Source organism: Hippoglossus stenolepis, chromosome 6, assembly GCF_022539355.2.
Source record: "Hippoglossus stenolepis isolate QCI-W04-F060 chromosome 6, HSTE1.2, whole genome shotgun sequence".
Lineage (NCBI taxonomy): Eukaryota > Metazoa > Chordata > Actinopteri > Pleuronectiformes > Pleuronectidae > Hippoglossus > Hippoglossus stenolepis.
This window is the reverse complement of record NC_061488.1, coordinates 3,440,766-3,463,392: the sequence shown is the minus strand read 5'-3', so window position 1 is coordinate 3,463,392 and position 22,627 is coordinate 3,440,766. Positions and strand designations below refer to the sequence as shown.

General features: G+C 42.7%; 1 protein-coding gene across 1 annotated transcript in view; it reads right to left on the bottom strand.

The window, feature by feature from the left end:
* Positions 1–740: 740 nt before the first annotated feature.
* The window catches only part of syt6a (synaptotagmin VIa), a gene marked incomplete at its 5' end in the record, with an annotated part of 35,492 nt that continues 13,605 nt past the window's right edge, over positions 741–22,627 (bottom strand). Inside the window, 6 exons of the mRNA XM_047340141.1 lie at positions 741–6,051; positions 6,991–7,141; positions 8,818–8,989; positions 10,006–10,126; positions 16,732–17,293; positions 18,597–18,987. Coding sequence (XP_047196097.1) covers positions 5,980–6,051; positions 6,991–7,141; positions 8,818–8,989; positions 10,006–10,126; positions 16,732–17,293; positions 18,597–18,987 — 1,469 coding nt within the window. The remainder of the gene's footprint in view (positions 6,052–6,990; positions 7,142–8,817; positions 8,990–10,005; positions 10,127–16,731; positions 17,294–18,596; positions 18,988–22,627) is intronic.

Sequence of the window (22,627 nt, the reverse complement as noted above, 5' to 3'; positions counted from 1 at the left end):
ATACGGTCGTAATATAACATGATCATCTTAAAACAATGGAATTTCTGGTAATCAGAGCTTTTCAGGATGATCAGTAACACGTGTAAAGTAGCTAAAAAATGCTAGGTTTCTTTAGGCCTGTTTTGAGGTTATATATTATATTATCATATAATTATTTTAAATGTGTGATACACTTCGTTCCCGTATCACTTATTCTGCGTGTAGCAAGTCGCTAACTCTTGTAGACGCTGGTTCAGTGACATAAATAACGAGAAGTCACACTCGGGCTTGAGGAATTAGCAGGATACAAAAATCTGAACCTTGCACTAACCTCACAATCTGTAGACTCTACATTCATACATACATTTTATACAGATCACACATAATATCTCACATTTTTAAATATATAAATTAGCCTCCTGAACGAATTATTTACCAATTGAATCCTTTTCATATTGTGTAAAATACCCCAAAAGCCAACAAAAGGACATGGAAATGCCAATTAGTTTAATGGTGTTTGTGGAGTCTGCTCGCTCTGTGGTGTGTGTGTGTGTGTGTGTGTGTGTGTGTGTGTGTGTGTGTGTGTGTGTGTGTGTCTTGTGTGCGTGTGTGTGTGTGTGTGTGCGTCCTCTCCTCATTTAATTTGACCATTTGACTCAGCGGGAATCCCGTTTCCTTTGCGTCCCCCTCACCGCTTGTTAAGCCACTCGCTGTGTTGTTATTGTGTTTTGTGTGTTTGCCACAAAACCAACAACGCCGAGCTCATTTTGCATAAGTCTTTTAATCAAAGAAAAAGAAAAATCCTGTCACAGAACCGATAACACATCACACCGCATGGGAGAGAATAGAACAAACTGGTCTGCTGTTGATCATCAGACTTGTTGAAACCAAAGAACGAGGATTCGTGGCTGCTGTGCTGTTTCATTTGACTTTATTACACACCGGCCTCACTTGTTGCGAGTCCTGATAACGATCTAGAATCTAAAGTGAACTCATAATAGACTCGTCTTAGACTAACTAACCGTTGATGTCCACCAACCAGAATGTTTTTTTTTTTCTCAAACATTTCTATAATTACAGATACAAAATGCTCAATAAAAAAATTGGAAATTCAGTGCTATCATAACAGTTAGGAGGGGAAACGAGATCATATCAAGAAACATCACAATAGTAGGCAAAGCTAGAGGGTTTTGAAACAGTCGATAAATGGAGGCAATTGATTCAACAGGTTTCTTCTACGATGAAAACACACATATCAGAGAAATATATGACCATCATAAAGCACGTGTTTTTTTTTCTTTTTCTTCAAAACAAGAGGTGGAACAGAAACGACTTTTCAACCACTTGTTTAGATGATTTTTTTTTCACATTTAAATAAAGTATCAGAAACCTAAGAGAGGAAGTTCAACAACAGCGTGAATGAGAGCGAGTCTCTAAAGCGTCACGTCCGTGGTTGGGGGTGACTCGAATTCCCGGGATGGATTACGCCGAGCACGAACTATAATGCACTGACTCACTCTCGCTACAACAAGTGCCAATTAGAGAAATGCCACTGCTGCGGTGGATGCTGACCCGTCCACCCATCATCAGCTGTCGTCTCGCTCTCCCACACACACACTGAGCCACTGAACAGCTCGCTCGCTCTGGGTAAACGAAACCCACGGAGGAAATGGTTAAAACAGATCCTGCCGGGTCTGCTGAACGCATCTTCACGTCTCCACGTCTGGCCAACGACACTTTCACAAACTCCGTGATATATAGTGTGTTCAATGCACTGCGTTCTGTAACAGTTTTGGCGTTCTGTGCTTTTACTCGTCCTCTGCTGCTGAGCGAGGCCCCGGCAGCAGAGTCTAGACGAGTCCACGGCCAAAGAGCACGGTTACAGATCAGATTAAAAAGTTGCTGCTGTTGAGATAACACCAAACTGAATTCTGTTCAATAAACGGTCCTCACATTAAAAAGACGTGATCAGTACAAGTTTTACCCAGTTTGCACTTTTCCTGCCTGATATCACATCGACTCTGGAGCGCATTCTGGCCTGAATGAACTGATTGTATCTGTGTTTGCCAATTACAGCAAAAAAATATATAGAAAACACGATTAAATATCAATTTCTAGTGGAGCATAAACTGAGAACTGGAGGAAAATAATGTTTCTCACAGAAATATGGATCCTCCTTTTCAATAAGACCCGTTTTCTTTTATATTATAAGAGACCCAGGAAGCAGCAGGGGATAGAAAACCTAACCTACATTTTCTGTGTTTAGAAATAAAGCAGCTTGTTGGAAAACCATTAAAATAATTGAAAAGGTGACTGTGTACGTGGCTCTAATTCTTACATTTAAAATGGCTTATAGAGGAACAGTGAGTACAGTGGAGATCAACACGTGCAAATAGAGACAATTAAAGCAAATCAAGAAATTCGTGATTGCAATTAATCCCAATGCAACGCAATTAAGAAACGTGCTGCAGGTTGATGTGATGTTCTGGTGAGGAGAACCCAAATGCAGGCACTGAAGCAAAGGCAGGGGAAGTTGAGTTCAATGGAAAAACACTAAACACGCTTATAGTCATTGAAGGAAGGCAGAAAACAGACGATCCAATTACACTAGAAAAAGTCCAGCAGCAAAACAGGAAGAAACAAACGGGACTGAAATGAGCCGAATGCAAAAGACAACCTGAGACAAAGGGAAACACAGAGACGACAGAGGCAGAACAGTTGTGTTCATAATTAAACACACGTGACACAAAATGAGGAACAGGTGCAGACAATCACAAGAGTGGGAAACAGGAGGAAGACGAGGAAGAGGAGGGTAAAGCAAGAGAGACACAAGGAGAGTTTCAAAATAAAGCAGCAGAAATGGGAAAACAAGGTAAGTCCATAACATAGAAAAGTCCACACACGATAAAGTGATGAACCTTGCTGTGTTAAATACATTTAAGCTAATTTCACAATAACTTCCAACCTCAGTAACTTCAATAAGGGTCACAAACTGAACTCTGAGCAGGTCCCAGATCAGTTCATTGATCTCTTTTGTTCGTTTCTGTAATTTGGTTGCGTTGTCTGTATATTTGCAGCTGATTTAAATTTGCTTTGCTTGTGTTTTGTCTATTTGCATGTAAATAAATACAAAGTGTTTCCATCCACCCATTTTTTAATTTGCACATAAAGACACAGAGTGGAGACACTGGGAAATGTAATATTCGCAAGATGTGTTGAATTGGGAAAATTTAGTGAATCAGTAAAATCGAAAAAGTATCAAAGAGCAAATCTGGAAACAGGTTTAGAGAATAAATCTGAGACGTTAACATCCACAGACGCTTCGATGGAGAAATGACAAATAGCAGCAGATGAAACATCAGATCTTGGACTCACAGGAAACTGATCTCAATCTAACATGAAACAAACATAAATGCAACATTTTCACCGTGTTTTATCCTCTGTTCTCATTCTTTTGAAATTAGACTGGTGCTCTTTACTTAATGTGCCTTGTGCTTCTGCAGAGGTTTAATAGAAAATAGCTATAATATAATAATTAGTGGCACCAGCTGTTATTCTCCATATACCTGAATCAAACTTAACAGAAGTGGTTGGAAATGCAGTTTAATTTGCAAATCTTCTTTCATTTTGGAGCAGATTTGTGCGAATGGCTGATTCTAATTCTAATTACAAAAAAACCCCACACACACAATATACACATTAGCTCTGGCTGGTACAGAGAAACGAAATCTTCTTCTGTCCCAGAACGTCAACACACGACACAAATTAAATACACAAAAGCTTCCCTCACGCACAACAGCAACAGTGATGAGATAATATTGATTGAGATTTAAAAAATGTACCGCACACTAGATCCAGTAAATGGCAGATGTGTTACATTTAGTGCAAAACTGCATATTAGTTGCAGTTAATTCAGCCAAAGCTTCATTCGTTAAGATCAGATGTGTAAATATAAGATTTATCAGCCACATTTCAGCCTTGACTCTCTTTTTTTTTCTTCTTTTCTCTGACAGATGATAATTAAGACAAAGTCATGAGTTTTTCTAAAAGTCATTAGTCCGTCAATACTCCAGCGTTACTCCTCCCACACGATAAATCCCAACACACTACAAAGTGACGAGCTCGGCATCGATCACAACGTCTGACAAATGGCCACAAACACACATCGTAAAAACAAATCCTGGGGACGTGACCAGAACACACGATTTACTGTCTTTCCTGGGATGTCAAACGTTTTCCTCTCATTGTTTTTCTATTAATAATCGACCCCAGGTGTTTGTTGTTTTCCACCTGTGTGCGCTGGCATTTAATGATGATGTTGCCTGCAGCAGATAAAACTACTACTGGAGGTGAACCTGGAGGGAAATAATGTTCTCATCGCAAAGTTCTATAGAACCACTGAAGCAGGTAGAAAACTGAAATCCAGACTGGCACCGATTGGTGCGTATCCGTGGCTTGTTTTAGATTTTAAAACTTATTTTGTAGTTATTTTTCATGGCTTCATTGCCTGTCGAGTTAAAAATTGGCAGATGAGTCGACAGCGGATCTGTGCATCTTATAACAAACACTTATCATAAATAGAGCAAATGATTCCAGGGGATCCATCGAAGGAATCAAAGAAAAAAACGGAAGTAAGAGCAGTGCTGCGTTTTTCTCCTCATATCAAATATGTTCAGAAATATTCCATGTACCACACGTTCAAGATTGATTCTCCCTGTGCAACAGTACGATAAATGACAGGATAAATATCAAGAGAGTTGCATGTTTTAGGAGTTTAGGTTTTTCTCAATCATCACCACCAACAAGGCTACATATATATATATACTTTTTTTTTTTATCTATACCTATCATCACATCTTTTTCTGTATGGACAAAAGGAAACACACACACACACACACACACACAGTACGTTTTGAAGAGTGTTTGTCTGAAGGATGAGTGTTTGTGTGAGTTTTCACTTGGAAGAAAAGGGTGAGTTTGCTCTGAATGCTAAACGGAGGAGAGGTAAAGGTGTGTAACGTGTGCTCACAACAATCCCTGTGAAACCTCCACAGCTCCACCAGCTCTTTTAAAATCTTGTCAGCTTGTGGTTCTACTTCGAGCTATTTGTGCCTTTAACAGGGAATTCAGCCGTCTAATATTGTGAATTGACAAAAAAAACTGAAGTCAGCAACAACACTGCAGCCGTTTTGAACAAAAAACAACAACACAATAATCCTCAGTTCTTTCTTCTTCTTCTTATTCATTCTGCAAAACTGTTTTGTCACGGCCGCTTGCGTAAAGCGTCAAATCGTCAAGACGAGAATGTTTTTTCGTTTTCGGCCTCGGTACGACGGAGATCAGCCTAATCGCTGAAGAAACTGGAAGTACAGCTGCAGCTCTGGAAATCACCTCACTCGTGTTATTCACAAAACGATGCCTGACGGAGCGGTTTTACATCTAAAAGTTCCAAAATGCTACAGTTCGGTATTGTTTTATGCTAATGCGGCACCGGAGAACTCCACGTGAGAGAGCCGCGGAGTTTTGAAGTCTGTCCTTCAACCCCACACGTGTCCTCAGTCCGACTCCCTGCTGCTCCCAGCGAGCGACACCCAGCTGGGTTCTTCCATCAAAGAGTCTCTGCAGCTGAACACTCGGCGTGTGGAAAGTCTCTGAGATCTGCTCGGGCCCCGGACGGCTCAATATCAAATGTCCAGCCAGGCTCCTCTGAGGACGACGCGGGTCACGACGAGGCCCACGTCTCAAATCAGAGACCCTAAAACCCTGAAAAGACGAAGTGCTTCACACAACTTAGCCGGCTGACGGTGGTCCTAGATCAGTTCTGGGGAGAGTGCTCCGGGACTAGACTCGAGGGACGGAGGACAGAGAAGGAGAGAGAGAGAGAGAGAGAGAGGGAGAGAGACAGTGGGGTTGTGTTTCTCCTCAATCAGACAGACAGGACGTGGATCAGCAGGAGGGAGGAAACCCCCTTCTGGGCGGCCGGGTCACAGGTGGCTCTGCTCAGGGGCTGGCGGGGGGCCGGGGCGAGGGGCAGGAGCCTTGGCTGTCGAAGCTGGCCGTCCTCGCCTTCCACTGCAGGACACAGAGACACAAGGCGATGATTCATGGAGGCACACGCTGATTATTTTTACAGCACTGTCACTCTCGGGTCACAACACAGAGCGAATATCTGCACTGAGGAGAGAGACTGTGCTACAGGAACACGAGGAGAGAATGGATTCACTGTTTTCCACTCACGTAAGGAATAACAATAATAATGAGAAGAAGATTTATTAAGATAATGAAGGGAGATCAAACAATGAAATCTTTATTCATGCTCATTTATAATATTAAATAGCAGATGGAGGATAAAGGTAATAACAGGATTATGATGAAAAGAAGGGATAAGGTTGAAATTGTTTAAAAGCAACAGAGGTTGTTTTTCTAATGTGGTACATAAAAGACGTGTTAATCGGTAGCTAGCATGCTAACGCTACATCGTTATTGCTGATATATGCACGATAATCCCATTTTGATATAATTTCATGCTGCATCCCCCCCCCCCCTGTGTCGTTCTTCAACTTTTACTTGAGGATGTTTTTGTTCATTTATTTGTACTTTTACTTAAGTAAAACGTTTGACTTCTTCCTCCACCTCTGGCTGTTAGTAGTTTAATTGCATTAATTACTTTGATTTGAGTAAATTTGGAGTAAAGACTGGTTTTCAGGCCGGTTCTGTGGTTTTAAAGAGCAGCATTTTCTCAGCAGAAAGTGGAAACCAGTCTACCTTGAAAAATGTGTGTATTGTGCGTTGAGGTTTTCCTGGGAAATGTCTCAGAGCAGGAGTTCAGTCGCTGCATCTTAATTGACAAACATGAGCTGTGAGCTGCTGCAGCTGCAGCCATCTGAAGCCTCGGCCCCCGGAGCAACGCATTACCTGAGAATTACCAGGAAAAGCCCCTGATTCCTCATTCTACACGATGAACACGCACAGAATAATCCTTTAAAACAACGACTCCCCTCTCAAACCTACCTCCTTCTCGGATTTCTTGGGCTCCAGCAGGGGGTGCCAGTGTGCAATGGGCTTGCGTGGATAAGCCAGCATTTCGTTCCAGTGGTCCCTGCTGAGTCCCTCGGCACTGCACCCAACCCGCATCACGCCAATGATCTCATTGTGACCTACCCTGTGGGGACAAACACAAATAAATGCACGTATGAATACGTCTGATTCAACCTGACACGACATCTACATACATCAGAGTATTGTTTGTAATTGCACGGAGGACGTCTCGTAATCGAAGGAGACACAAATCTGCATCTGGACGTCGTCTCGACCGAGGCGGCGAATCTGTCCCCCGATGTGACACTGGAATTGCCTCATCTCACGAAGGCCATCAAAACAGATCTCGGCTCTATTAACCACGTCTGAAGGATAAATGGGAGTGGACTTTGTTCTCCTTGACAATAATCCTTGGATTATTAACACGACTTGATTTAATCCCAGCATAAGAGCAGACGACGGAGAGAACACAAGGATGCAATGTTTCTAATCCTGGGTGTGTCTGCTCCTTTTATAGAACACAGTTCAAGTCTGACCTTTTGAGTCTGACCTTTAACTTGCACGTTCTCTTCCTGTCAGCTCTCTGCACCGCGTCCACCTCCCCCCCCTCTCCGGTTAGAGCTTCACATGTTGTAAATATAAAGCTAGTGAATGAGCTTTTCTCTGAAGGAACGCAACATTAGACACGAGGGAGGATCTGAATCTTTGTAGGATTAACTTCATACATGTTTTAGGACTCAGTGCTTCTAATAATTGATGTTGCTTTTCCACAAAAGAAAGTTCAACTAGCTTGTTAAATAGCATTAAATAGTAAATACCTCTCATCTCCCTCACTGAAGAAAACCCCAGACTCTGAAACTTGCTTTTCAGTTCAAAGGTTCAACTTCTTGACACAAGACGTCTCCTACTTCACCTCAAGTTTCTATATATATATTTTATTGGATTATGATCGGCAAGTATTAAAGCAATACTTTAAATTCAAGGTGAGCACAGAGGAACGTCCCACAGTGTGAAACATCTAAGTGAAGTTACAATAACTGGAACAAAGTTTTAAAATACTTTTTTATTTGCTTTTCTCGTGGTTTGTTTAGCATATTCAGATTTCTGCTAAATGAAATTTGCACCACTCTGTTGGTAACACTTGAATGAATTAAGTTCTTTTAATTAAAGTGAGATATTGTGTTAATATAACTTGCTAGCTTTACAGTGAACAAACTCAATTAATTTGAATATTACCAACATTTAGGTTGGTCCAACAATTTCTTTCACAGTGTTAGTCTTATTTTTCTTTTTCGATTCATCAATTATTCCACTAAATGTCAACAAATGCCCTCACAGCTGCCCAGAGTCCACAGGGACGTTTTCAACGACTTGTTTTGTTCAATCAGATCCACAAATACCACATAAGTTAGGAATGATTTATTACAAAAAAGCTGGAACCAGAGTTTATTTGGCTTTTTTCTCACATTTTAAAAATGAATGAAGATGGACGCTGCGTCTCCACTTCCTCCTGTTGTACAAAAGTTACGCTAAAATATCGAGGATGCAGGTGCGGTTATCTTACTGGACGCTGTTTGGAGCCAGAGCATCAAAAAGTCAAATAATATCAAATATCAGTGAGATAAGAACGACCTTAATCGATAGAAACCACCTTTGTACTTTGAGATTTGTGAGTTGTCATGTCGTCCATCTTTATATAAAGTCTAAGGCTGAATCCATCATTAACAAACTAGCTGCTGGTTTCTATCCATCGTCTCATTGACCAGTTGACTGATTGTGTCGGCTGTGGTTTGTACGTACAGGTCGTAGTCCATGACGGAGATGTGCAGGCTGACGTGGTCCATGCTGTCGGGGGGGATGTCGAAGATGATGGCCTCGTTGTAGGTGGGATTCAGAGTGTTCTTCTTGATGCTCGTCTTCTTCTTTTTCAAACGCCTCCCGTCGCATATGAGCGACACTTTCACGTAGGGATCTGATGGGTGAGAACAGGAATATAAAATATCATCGTGTTTGGGAAAACTCTCAAAGTTATTTGTCTTATTCGGGAATCTGCAGGAGACATAATTAGCATGACGATCAGGCCTCCGGGAGACAAAGCTTTGACTGTGTTTGCTTTGACTTTAACGGTTGAAAGATGTCCGTCAAGCGCAAGCCGTCAGTGGCCCTGTTTCATCACTCAGTGTGTGTTTGTACATGAGCACGAGAGAAACCCCCGGAGGACCTGGCATCAGCAACGTGCAATAAATGTAGATGAGTCGACGCCTTGTGTAAACAAAGGAGATGGGAGGCCACGGTTCGCTTAAATAGCGCGACTTTGAAAGCTTTCCTGATGAATGCTGATTTCAATCTTCATCCGACGGCGGCAAATCGCCTGTATGATCCATTACGCCGCGTTTCAGTCCGACGTAAGCCGCCCAAGAATCTGTAACGGCAAACGAGAGCGCCTGCTTTGCGACACAATGTGCTCCGAGGCACAATTTGGTAGCTGCGGGTTTACGAGGCACAGACTGGAATAATGGCAGACAGCTAAACCCCCTAAAAACTCCAGGGGATTAAAAACTGTGACTCACTTTAGGATCATGAAATGTCATTAAACACGGCAGGAAAATAAAACGTCACACTCGCGTCTGAACCCTGGAATTTAATGCTACAATAAATGTCACATCGTACAAGTGATATCTGTGTTTGAGGGAAACGTGGAACGTGGAAGTGGAACAGCAAGTCTATTAAAACAAACAGCGCCGGCAACAATGTGCTGACAGTGTCTGATTATTGCAAGTGTTGAATATTAATAGTGGCTGAAATAAACAGAACGCAGCGGTGGAAGTGGCTCTCCACTGTTTGTTCATTGTGACACACTTACAATTGTGTGTGTGTGTGTGTGTGTGTGTGTGTGGATCAGTCATTTGGACTCATCTGCAGCTGGAGGTGAATCACACAAACACACAGCTCCGGCGCCTGCACGCAAACGCACACACGAGAACTTACCTGAGTATCCAGTGATGTCCATGGCCTTGAGGTTCCTGCACTTGATGACGGTCAGTGTGAGTCTGCCGGCGGTCGGCAGGTAGCATAGTGAAAACATGATCTCTCCAAGGTCGACACTTTCCTGCAAGGACACACACACACAAGAAGAGAATGTCACATTTGTATTCAGCACACTTACGTTCCACAGTCATGTACCATTAGAGGAGAGTTTCTTTTCTCAAGGTCTTTCTGGGATAAAGAAGATATTTTGTTCTTTGTCAGGTTTGAACAAGAGAAACTAATATAATATCAATAAACAGGTGTTTGGGTCAAATTCTCACACGAACACAGGGAACGAGCGGATTTGAGACCAGATTAGAAACCTGATACAAATTAATGTGACTTCACCATTTGGATGTTTGGCTTCGATTATAACTTTTTGCAATCGTCCTTTTTCTAGTATCTATAGATGTTTATATGTTTTTTTGATATTTATTTAATTTAACTGACTTATAAGTTCAGCACTGTCAAGATGTTTTGCTTTCGGTCAATAGTGAAAACTCGGAGGTCAATGCAAACACATCCAATCGTTTGCAGTGATTCCGTTGGTTTGAATTTATTTCACACATTTTCTAATTTTGAAAGTGTTTGAAAGGCCTTTTAAAGCTTCACTGATTAATATGCTGGTCGTTTATTTAATATTTACACAAACTGAAATCTTAAACTAACTGGTTTTGTATGATACAACACAGGAGGGTGAACTTTAGAGGTTTTATTGTGTGGATTTTATGTGACTTACACCGAACACAGACATAAAATCAATCTTCTCTTCTAACTTGTGGCGAGAAAGCAAATCAGTGAACGTCCCAAACTGTTCGACTTATCCTGAATGAAACTCTGAGTCCTACTTCCCAACCTTAAATCCTGCGTCTCTGTTTCAGGTGAGTGTGTTCAGATGTTGTCTGAGTCTGAGGACCAGATAAGTTAAAAGGTGCCAAAGGTCTTTTTAATAACAGTAGATAACTGTTCAGCTGAGGGCAGGGAGGTAAAGTGAACACTATCCCCCTCTGGACTCGAACCTAACCACCGGCTGTGGCTTTGCTCTGCTGAGTTTGCATGTTCGCCTTGTTTCTGCCTTTTGCTCCAGTTTCCTCCCACAGTCCGGAGACAAGGAGCTGAGCTACATCCAAACAACTACGTTTCCGTTACACACATACTAACACGTCTGAAAATCATGTGACCACTACATACACAGGAATTACTCGGTAATAGCTTGTATTTTTAGTGCGCGACAGCAGATACAACATGGACAACAAGAAATCGATTATCCACTTGTAGCCAAGGCTAACGCCGATTGTTTTCTTCTGGAAGGGGGTCGTGTGATGACATCCAGCGTATCTGTAGCACATAAAACCTATGGATGTAGCCTAAATTGCCCGCGGGTGTCCCCCTGACCTCGTTCAGACCCGGCGGCTACTTTCTTTTCCGCTGTGTGAATGCAAATGCCACATGTGAAGGATGATGATTGCATCTGTCAGATATTAATACAAGGGTCTGAGCAAGGCCAGAATGTCGGCCCTGTAATGGACCGGCGAACTGCCCAGGGTGAACCCCGCCTCTCGCCCAATGTCAGCCGGGATTGGCTCCAGCTCCCCCCCCTCCCAGTGACCCTCAGAGGAAAAAGCAATATAGATAATAGATGGATGTTCGAATGAAGAAAAGACTCTGAACAACTTGGGTTTATCCAGATATCAGTTTCCCGCTGAAGAGATTAGGATTCATCCTGAAATCAAGACCAATCAACTGTGTGTATTTGCCAAAACGGATGATTTAGATAATTAAAAAGCATAATTTCTAAAATGTCGCCTCCGCATGATTATAATCAGAGGAGATTTACAGCTCAGTACTCAAACATAAGCAATTACCCACAAAATTAACAAGTCTCAGTAAAATGTTTAGAGGGTTTTTTATCATCAAGTGTCGTCATAAATCAGAACGTCTTACGTTTCGAAGACACACACAGTCTGACTACCGACTAAATCATCACTGTTCACTGGTGTAAACACAGTCCGGGGGAATCCGACTCCTGTTATCTGTCCCATGTGAGTTCTCAGCTCCTAGAAACAGCATTAAGGTCGTGCACACCCCACCCCCCCCACACTCGGAATGAGCTCGGTGAGAGAGCCTCACTGATTGGCAAATCCCGACACGTCTTCTGTGTGAGTGCGCGCTTCTTAACGCCGCCTCCCCCGCGTGTACCGCTGAGATTCGGCTTTCCCTGCTGTGGGAGTGAGGGATTTGGTTTTGAAGGGTGTGAAGGTGCAGCCGTAATGTGAGAGCGCAGCAGAAACGTCGAGTGTTGTAAAAGCACCGAGTGACACTTTGATTGTGGTCGTAGAAACACAGGCTGGCTTGTTGCCGGTTCACCGCCTGAGCTGCATTAACTGTTTTCAGCCACGTTTGCTGTGTTGCTCGGTGGACGGTGTCGGTCGGCCCAGACTAATCGATGTAGTTTAACAACCACCACATGGATTACATCAAAAAAACTTTTTAAAAGACTTTCATGGTTCCCAGAGGATGAATTCCTCCAACTTATCCTGTAGCGCCACCAGGAGATTTGGGCTTTTAGTGAAATGTCTCGACAATTCTTCTCTGTAATGACATTTTTATCGGTTAAACTCGTCACATGACGTCATCACCAGGTCAAAATGTAAGTTCTTAATTTTGGTTTATGACCTATGATCGTGTATACGTGTCATTTTGAGAATATTATAACAAGAATAAAGTCCCGATTGAGAATTGTCTTAAATCCCACCTCCTCCATGTTAGCAGACGAGACATGAACCAAACTAAAAAAGTTAAAATGTAGATCAACTCAGTTTTTCTCAAAAATAGTTTAATTAGTTAATTTCAGGTAGCTCTTATCACACTGATGTATGTTTCTGTAAAGTTTAATTAGTTATTTGATGGTGTAAAATAGGGGGGGGGAAACGTCATGATTGACAGCTGAGACTGACTCCTGATTGGTCGACCTCGTGTTCGCTGCTCTGGCTCCACCCCCTGATGACCCGCTGCACAGACTCCAAATGCACAAGATCTACAACCAGGACATCTTTGCTTTATTTCTGGACAGCAGGAGGAATCGGAGAAGCTTCATCCATCTTTATATATAATCTATGCCAATTATCAATGTGAGCACATCAGCCAAACATTAACAGTTTACTTTAGAAATCTGTCTTTAGTCAGATATTATTTCCTTATTAGTCGTTTTCTGGATTTACATGGAAGCCTTGTTACAGAGAATGATTCCCTCGTGGAGTTCGGTCTCTTCCACAGCAGATAAATAATCTCTGTAACTGATTAACATGTAATAAACCTTCACAAAGTAAATGTTAAGATTGAAACAACGCGTGAGAAAAAGTCCGAAGTCGATATCTACAGATTCTTTATCTCAGTAATGTTTGTGGGTTGAAGTTATCGATGATCCCTGAATCTGCTGCTTCTCCCCGCTGATTGATACCCACTCATTAGGCTGCACAGTGTTTGTAAAGTCAAGTCTTTATCTCACCCAGAACTTTCATCACACACCGCTACATGATTTATTAATTTTTTGGGGGGTTTCTACTAAGATCCCACCATCTGTGCATTCTTTATGTTGCCAATCTTGACTTTAATGTGATCAAGGGATTTTGTCATAAAATCATTTGGTGGTTCAATAAAGTTTGCGTGTCAAGCTGAGGCCCTTGCTTTTCTGCCTCCGAAGCAATAACGTTGAGATTATCGAACCATCCTTGAAGAAGCTCAAGTTCAAGAACTGCAGGGGGGGGGGGCGTCTGATGTAAGGGCACTGAGGAGGTGATAAAGCGATGAAGGCCCTAAGAGAACAAACACGATGCCAAACAACATTGGCACAAAGAGATCACCGGCCCCTGGACATCAACAAGTAACAGGAACACAATTACAGGAGTAAACCGTGAGACAGAAATATCCTCTCATGTTTAGAGAAGTGTTGTGGCTGCAGCGAGTCCCTTTATGTATTTTAAGAAGTGCCAATTATGTTTATGTCCAATAGTAAAAAAAAAAAAACTGAGCTACGGATCTGAATCGTAATGCTTTTTGCTGACTGATGCATTTCTGGTGATTTGCTCCACATTACAGATGCGGGAGGCAGGATTTTAAAATTCCCTCAACACACCGTTCATCCTCACATCACACCTCCACCTTAAAAAAGAGATTGACCAGACACAAAGGACATTTTCTAAACTTGTTTGTTGGTGATTGGTTCCCGAGCCTCTAAAGTCCCTACAGGAGATATTTGTTCATCTTTGCACGTACAAGATAGAAAAATATCAACTGCTGGGACTTTTAATTACTCTGTAAATGTAACCATCTATTTGTGGGTGTTAATACTTAGTTAATGTACGATATCACATTAATATTGTAATGAAATAATGATAGAAAACATAATAAACGTAAAATAGTTTGGTGAAGTTAATAAGATTACAACCATTTTACACTATTTCAGACGTCATTGCATTGAATCTCACAATGTTGTCGATACTGTACAAGTACTTTTCAAATGTCTGATGTTTCTGCTTTAAGGCTCATTTATACTCAAGTTGATACAGAAACCGATGTAGCATCATGTCCTTACTCTTCATTCATTTGGTCTGTATTCGTACTCACCTTCTGAAAGATTACAGATAAGCAAGAAACACAACAGACTAAAAAGAGCAGCCAATAGTTCAAGCGAGACAACCAAAGTCAATCGCTGCACCCTTATACATATCGGCATCATAAATGAGCCTTAAATCCCATTACAAGTTATTATCTGACGTTGATTTAAATGTGGGTGTAAAGTGAATAATTTAAGGATTATTATATTTCAAGTATTTAGTTTGTTGTTGTCAGTAAAATCCCCAAACGAGCGAGTGTCAGGTCGAGCATTGACCTTGTCAGAGCAGCAGCAGCACAGCTGAATCACACCGTGTTAACAATGAGCCGTGCAGGCGACACCACAGGAGCCTGGAACCGCTTCACCTGAGCAGAATGTTGTCGTTCTTAATTTATCGAGGACACCTGTGCTCTTCCTGCCATTATCTGCCAGAGCGTCTGCTGCGATAAAGGACGTTCGGGTTCACGTCGAGGTGTCGACTTCGTGAGCGACTGTTGAACAGAGTGAAGCGTCTGTTAGTCCGACATCTGTCAGGTCCACTATCCTCAGATCAGTTTGCTATTTGGAGGAAGGGGCAGGAAACACTCGTGGGACTGATGCTAATCTGAGGTAAACCCTCAAGTCTCCTGATACAATCACACGACACGCTCCTTTCACGGCAGCGCATATCAAACGCACCCTTTTAATCAGCGTAGTGTATTCAAGCCTTCAGCGCTCGGCTCGTTCTTTTGCTTCACGCCTGCACACCACACACCTGAAAGCAATTCAACCAACAGCATTTCCAAAGCACGAAACCTGCACCCGATACTACGGGCGGTGCAGCAGGGTACAGGTCCCCCTGTTGCCCCCCCACCCCCCCCCAAAGTCACATCCACCTGATGCCTCTGACTCTTGTTTCCTTCTACGTGGGAGAAGATACAACATCCACTCCCTGCTGAGCCGATCTGAGCCACCGAGCATGAAGACGTCTTCTGCACATATTGTTCTGAGCATTTACATAATTATTCCACATGACTCGGCAGACTGACTCTTTGTTCCTCCACTCACACACACACACACACACACAGACACTTGCTCACTTTATGTTACCGAGAGCCTGTTGCCTTGACGCTAATAAAGATTCAATTTGCCGGTCACACAAAAGACTGACGGAGCGTCACAACACGACTGAGGCCGACTCTTCACTGCACAATGTCTAAGACTCATTTTCCACCAAAATACCAACAACTCAGTTTCTACTTCCTCTTTTCAATCAACCTAAATAAATGAAGATGAGAATTTCCACTTGTAATACATCCAAAAACTTTACAGACGACATGTCAGCAGTATCTTCAGTGTAATCACCGTAGCTGAACATTTAAGTGATATGTACAGTTTGTATTAGAGCCCGACCGATATGGACTTTTGGGGGACGCTGCCGATATCAGGGAGTAAAGGCAATGATTCCTAAGATTTTATCATCCTCATGTATAGAACATCAATTAAGAAAAGAAACAAATATTTGAATGCAACATATTGAATATTAGTCTGTATGTTGCTCGTATATCTCGAGAACCGTTCATCAGACCAGCTTCACACTGCTCGTGTGTTGTGTTAAGGATCCAGGGAAGTGAGGTGTTGAATTTGGACACATGACACGTTCAATGTTAATAAACGTTGAATGAACAGGGGACCAGCGCTCGGCAGACTGGGTCGGCTGGGACTCAATTAGTGCAGGGTCACTTTTACAATTTCAGAAAGAAAACCAGAACCAGCTTCACCACAGGCCAAACAAACAGCCCAGTCCAAACAGGCGGGTTTACGGCCACTGCAACATTAATGCACATCTTTTCTGTTTTTTGTGTAAAATAAAGGTTTTCATATCAGCAAACACCAGTTTGTCTGTGAAAGGCTCAGTTTTTATCAGCCAGCTAATGAAGCGGTGACTCTAGGATGTATAGATCAGAAAGTGCACTCGAGCTTACCAGTCAATACGAGACATATAGGTCACAGAAGATATCGGGCTCTCTGTGCAATCTGCTGGTTGATACTGAATGTAGAACAAACAAGAAAAAAAGCCGATGGATTCTTACACTGGTGGCGTATTGGATGTCCCTCCATATGTCTGTCTCCCTGGAGAGGTCTGACGTCTCAAACAAGTTGTCCAGCACCACCTCCCCGATCATATCGTGCCGGGAAAACCGATCAAAGTCAAAGACGCTCATGTGCAGCTTCCTGATCGCCAGCTCCTCGTACGGCACAGGGAACTGGAAGGTTTCGCTGAACGTGGGGTTGAGGGTTTTCCGGTGGACGCGGGTCTGGAACTTCTTGCGGTCGGGTAGGAGGTAGACCTTCACATAAGGGTCGGATGTGCCGCACAAGTCCTTGGCGGGCAGGTCCAGTGCCTTGAGGATGTTGACCAAGAGGGCCTCGTTCTCGTAGTCGTACTTGAGGGAGAAGTTAATCCTGCCACAGTTTTTGCTGCTGCCGTTCTTGGACGACTCCTCCGATTCCTGGGCCTTCTGTTGGTAGAGCTCCGGCTGGATGCGGCCGATGCTGGTGGGCTTTTCCTCTTTGTCCATCATGAAGTCATTTCCCAGGTCGAGACTTCCGACCTGCATCTGCCTGGGCAGGTGTCTTTTGAATGAATTGTGCCTGCGGGGACAGAAGAAGCAGAAAGAAGGAGAGTGACGGGGAGTAGCTGTGGTTAGTGTGGAGGAGCTGTGGTGAAGGTGAAGAGGGAAACTCTGCTCGGCTTTGAGTTTGAGAATTGACCTCAAAGAAACTCGCACTAACACAGGACGACTGATCGTCTCCTGTCTCCTCACATCTTCGGGTAAAAAATGCAATTCCTCAGACAAAGACAACAGCCGACGGTAGCGGAGTTATTTCCTGAGTGGGAGGAAATAACTTGTGCCCTGTGGCCTGTATTAATATTGTTTTTAAAAATGCATGAAGACATTTACCCTTGAAAGCTTCTCTGTTCTCATGTCAGTCTTATAATAAACTGGGTGTATACATTTTAGAATATGTTTGATTTGCACCAGACGCTTCTTGTAAAGTTGAGAGTTTTTCCTTGCTGCTCCCTGATGTTATCTGGTGTTTTGCTTGACGAATGGGAAAATACAATAAAATGTAGTAGAGCTGTGTAAGGGAAATAAAGGTTGAAAAACTTTCCAGTGAGAATCAAATGAGGACACAGTGGTGACTGAGTATTGTGTTGTTTCAGGACCTTGAATAGGATTTTGCTGCTTTAGACAGAGGAGGATAACAGTCATACACGGGCGGAATAAAGTTATTATGAACACATTAAAAACATGAGCAGCTGTCGGACCTGCATTGAACACCGGATATTCTCCGAATGTCCGAATGGGCCCACGCGAGAATACAGCAGGAGATTATCTGGAGGATTTAACCGTGTGCGAATGAAAAAAGCAAAAAGAAACAAACCGATATCCTCAAAGAACAAAGACAAAGATGTCAGGTAGATTCTGGAGCTTCTGGTGACGATGCCTGAGGCCGTTGTTGATGTGCTGGTGTTAATGTAAACGTGTCTGACTGGAGAATCTCCTTCTTCATATGTGAAACTCAATTGTGCAGACGTTTCCTGCTGTAAAGTTCTGCTTGTAATGCAAAAGCAAACGTTTTTTTTTTTATATCCACTATATTTAATTAATACTCATAAAGAAGCCATCAGCATGTAATTAGCTTCACAATAATGACCTGCGAAGAGAAGCCTCTGAGGCAGAGAGCAACACAATCTACAGTATTTATTTTAATTAACTCTAGAAAGTAAATTGCCCGGATAGAAAATATCTCCCCTCATTAATGATGTATTAACTGTATTTGTTGGCCTCTCTTGAATTCTGTGTGCATGCAGGCATGTTTGTATGTAACCCGACGCCTGTTTACACATGGATAACCACAGCACGCAGTGCATGCAGTGCACGTGACTAACCGAGTGGAGGAAGTTGGCTCGGTGGCTTGTCTCTGCATGCGTTGCGTGCGGCGCAGGAAGTGCTCCCTCATGGAGAGCTGCACATCAGTGGGGATGTCAGGAGATGTATGGCTTATCTTCACTGCAGCCTCCAGGAAGCCCATCGAGCCCACGGGGTCCTTCACCTTCTCGGTCGCCATGGTGACTGCCGGCTGCTGGGAGCTGGGCGACGGGGGAGGCGGTGGGAACGGGCAGTGGTGCGGGCCGCAGGCCGGGGTGAGCGACGGACTGGGGAAGTGGGCCTTAGTCCGCCAAGGCACCCAGCACAGCTTCCAGGAGACGAATGTGAGGAGGCCCAGCAGAGCCAGGCTGCAGACCACAAACACACCGAGCAGGAGGCCAAAAGGAGCTTCTGGTGGCGAGCGGGGGGGAGCAGAAACACAGGATCACACAATATGGACAAACAGATGGTGATTACAAGGGTGAGAGGTGAGAGGGAGAGAGAGGGAGAGAGAGAGAGAGAGAGAGACATTCGATTAGAGAGTGAGTTCTTCAAATGGTCTCGTGCTTTTTCTATATAAGACTGAGGACAGTGAGCCAAGTGTACGGGGAGACGAGCTTCATAAATATTACAGCAACCTCCATTAGTCTGCAGTTCAGCCAAGGGATAAGAAAAGCATAGTAGCATAATAATGTACACATAATTCAACCGTGTGCAGCCACACACACACACACACACACACACACACACACACACACACACACAGTCCTCACGGTAAACTTTTATCACGGTAAAAGTAATAATCGTTTGACAAATATTTAAAAAAGAAAGAAACAAAGCAAATGATATCATCTGTTTGGATTAAAAAAATGGGCTCATGGGAATAAATCCAAGATGTCAAAACGCTTGGTCTGGTATTTTCAACATGAGGCAGATAAAAAATAGAGCTCGGCACAGTCAAACTCATTTATTTTCCTGTATGTTGAATGTGCTTCCCGGGGAGAAAGCCGCATACAAAGACCTGGAGACACAGACCAAGAATGCTGACGAGCACTCTGCGAGGATTCATGGGTAAAAGAGAACAAACACAGAAAAACACACAGCTCTGTATCTCCGGCCTTTTGGGATCCTTCCCCCGAGTCGCTCCACTCTTGATTTAAAGTAAATATATTTCAGCTAATACCCGGAGTGTTTTCCACACACCAGGATTGAATTACTGATTGAATTTTTTGCTGGAGTCGTTCTTTTTCTCCGCCCGTTTTCTCAGATTTATCTACAATAACTCACGGAGCTGCTCGGTGGCGTCTCGCAGGAGGACGACCCGCTGAACTCCGGGCCGAACGCTCCAGAGATAACAGGACGCCGCCGCCGGGCACATTGAATTAGCGCTTTTCTAATATTTACCTGGCTCAACCTTTTCTCTCTCTGCAGTAAAACACGGGCGTCAACAATCTCTGAGGAGAAGTGTTGTTTATTCAACGTCGGGCTTTATTATTTGAGGATTCACATGATTTATTATTTATCTGGGAAATCAGATAACTTGTGGTGTTTGACAGCCGAGGGAGAATTGTTCAGTCTTTGGGTTTAGTAGAAGAAATATTTCACTGAGTAAATTCAAAATATTGGGTTGGTTTTATCAGTACTTGCTGTAGAGAGATAATTATACTTCACTGCAGTTTTTTAATTGCGTTTTACTTTGTGATATACTGTACATTTTAGTCCATTACATATATAATATGGTCGTATAATTTTAATAGATCAGCCAATGTGACCTTGTATGTATTCTTTAAGTACATTGGGCTTATAATACGAATCCACCTTCACTTAAGTAGTATTTTTATTGCTATGACTGAAATGATTTTAGTAATAAGAGTATTTTGATCTGTCGCAGTGATTCATATATTTAATAAAGTCGTCTCAAGTCTTCTGTGTAAAACCGAGGTCAAAGCTTGCAGCAATAATATCTGTCCCTCCAGATGATTTTGATTACTTTCATTAATTTCATTTCACCATATCGGACACAGATGTCATGACAGCAACTTTGTCTGCAAAGTAAAAGCACAACGTTTGTTTTGTTGCTGCGATGCTCCAAACGGTAATAAAGCAAATTCAGTTTCATTTGATAAAAAAACACAACTTTAAAACTTTCACTGCAGATAAACCAGGTGGGATGAACACAAAGTTTTCTAACTCTTGCACACAACAATAATAAGTGACGGTATGTTGTAGAAGTGTTTGAGGACGACTCACTAATGACAAGGAATAAATCTGAAGTGGCTCCGGAGCATCAACACAGAAATGTACTCGTAAGTATAAAGTAGCATAAAGTGAAAATATGCAAGTAAAGTCAATTGCACCACTTTGATATGTCTTGAGTCTTAAATTTCTAAAAACTCACTTATATAAATGCTTGTGTGACGACTGCTTTTGGGTCTAAACTCTCCTCAAATGACCGAAACATTTTCCTCCTCATGTTGCACAAATTAATGAGATTTCACGTTCAGAATTCAGACTAAATGCGAGTGTCCACTAAGGCAAATTTATAGCTTAGCCAAGCGCTGGACAGGATTTCAAGTCTGGAGGATTTGTGCCCGAGGAGGATTTCTCAGCCGTCCGCGGCCCTGCAGCTTCTCCATGTCATCTCGAATTTCACACGGCTCTCCACAAAGCTCCATCTCCACCGGACTGTCTGAACCCGACCCTGCTCCCTGCACCGAAAATACACCAGCAAACGCCCCGTGGTGACAATCTGTCGCTTCGCAGTGTGTTGACAGGTAGGAAATGTGTATTTGAGTTTGTAACTTTCTTGGCTCGTTTCCCTCCGTGGCAGCAGCCGTCAAACCGAGGGCGTCTCACACTCTGACAGAACGGACTCCCCACGGACATTAAGAGATTCTGTCAGTCCTCAGCTTACTCTCATTGAACTTAATTATGTTTGATGGATACTCAAATTATGTTCTAACTTTGGGGACCTCAGTTTCCAGAGTGCTTTAGGGGGGGATTTGAAGCAAAAAGGGATCATGTTGTCACGGATTTAGTAAATTACTATAAGTTAGGGCCTCAAACTTTTAACTTAGCCTAGAATAGTTTGGTTTTTGTCAAATAAGCACCTTTAAAGAATATCGAATTAGCTATAAGGAGTTCGTGATTGCAGCGTGACGGTCAAATATCACCGGATTAATTTGATACGGAACGAAACTCAAAGGAAACATGATGCTTTTTTCAGGTTTTCTTACCTCTGGTATGTTTTTGTGAATGTAAACATTCTCTACAAGTACAAACAAACCAAATATGTCTAATTTAAAACCTTTCAAACAAGTTCTGGAGTCCTGAGGAGTGTCGTTTTTTTCAAATATGATTTTGAAGTGGAATTATGGGCTTTTATTAGTGATCAATATTGAGATTATTAACTGTACGAAACACTGATTCGACTGAATTATGACTCAAAGAAAGATTTGCAAGCAAAAGAGGTAAAAACTACGAAAACTAACTTCCCTTTGTTTTCGCAGCACCTGCAACCACGTGCACGTCACAGGTTAGAAACCCCCGGCGCTTTAATAACAGTAAGAAATGTCTGTGAGCATCTTGTTCACAACCCAAGAGCAAAATCACGCCACAGCTTCATTAACTCTCACTTTCTCGACTCTTGCACTCTACGTGACGGCTGCTGTGACTCATAAAGGTATAAAAAGACGCAGAAAGCCGAGATTTTCTTTCCCTTCAACGTTTGATGGTTTTTCTATTTGAATCGAAGCGGCTGCATGCGACTCGTGCACCTGCCACCTGTCTTGCTTAGTGTGATAAGGTTAATGAGAGAGCTGCAGCGCCACAATACGCTATTTCTACCACAGTGACTGCAGCTGAAACGCTGCTAATTTCTCCGTCTGTCTAGTCTCTGCCTCCCGGCGTCGGGAAGACGTATGGAGCGAGCTAATGATGCAGCGATAGTGAGACATTGACAGAGGGCCTGGGCGTGAACGTTAAAGAAATAGAGAGTGATAGAAAAGCCATTGTTCTTTCCGCTCCAGGCAGATGGGTAATGGGGCAGAGC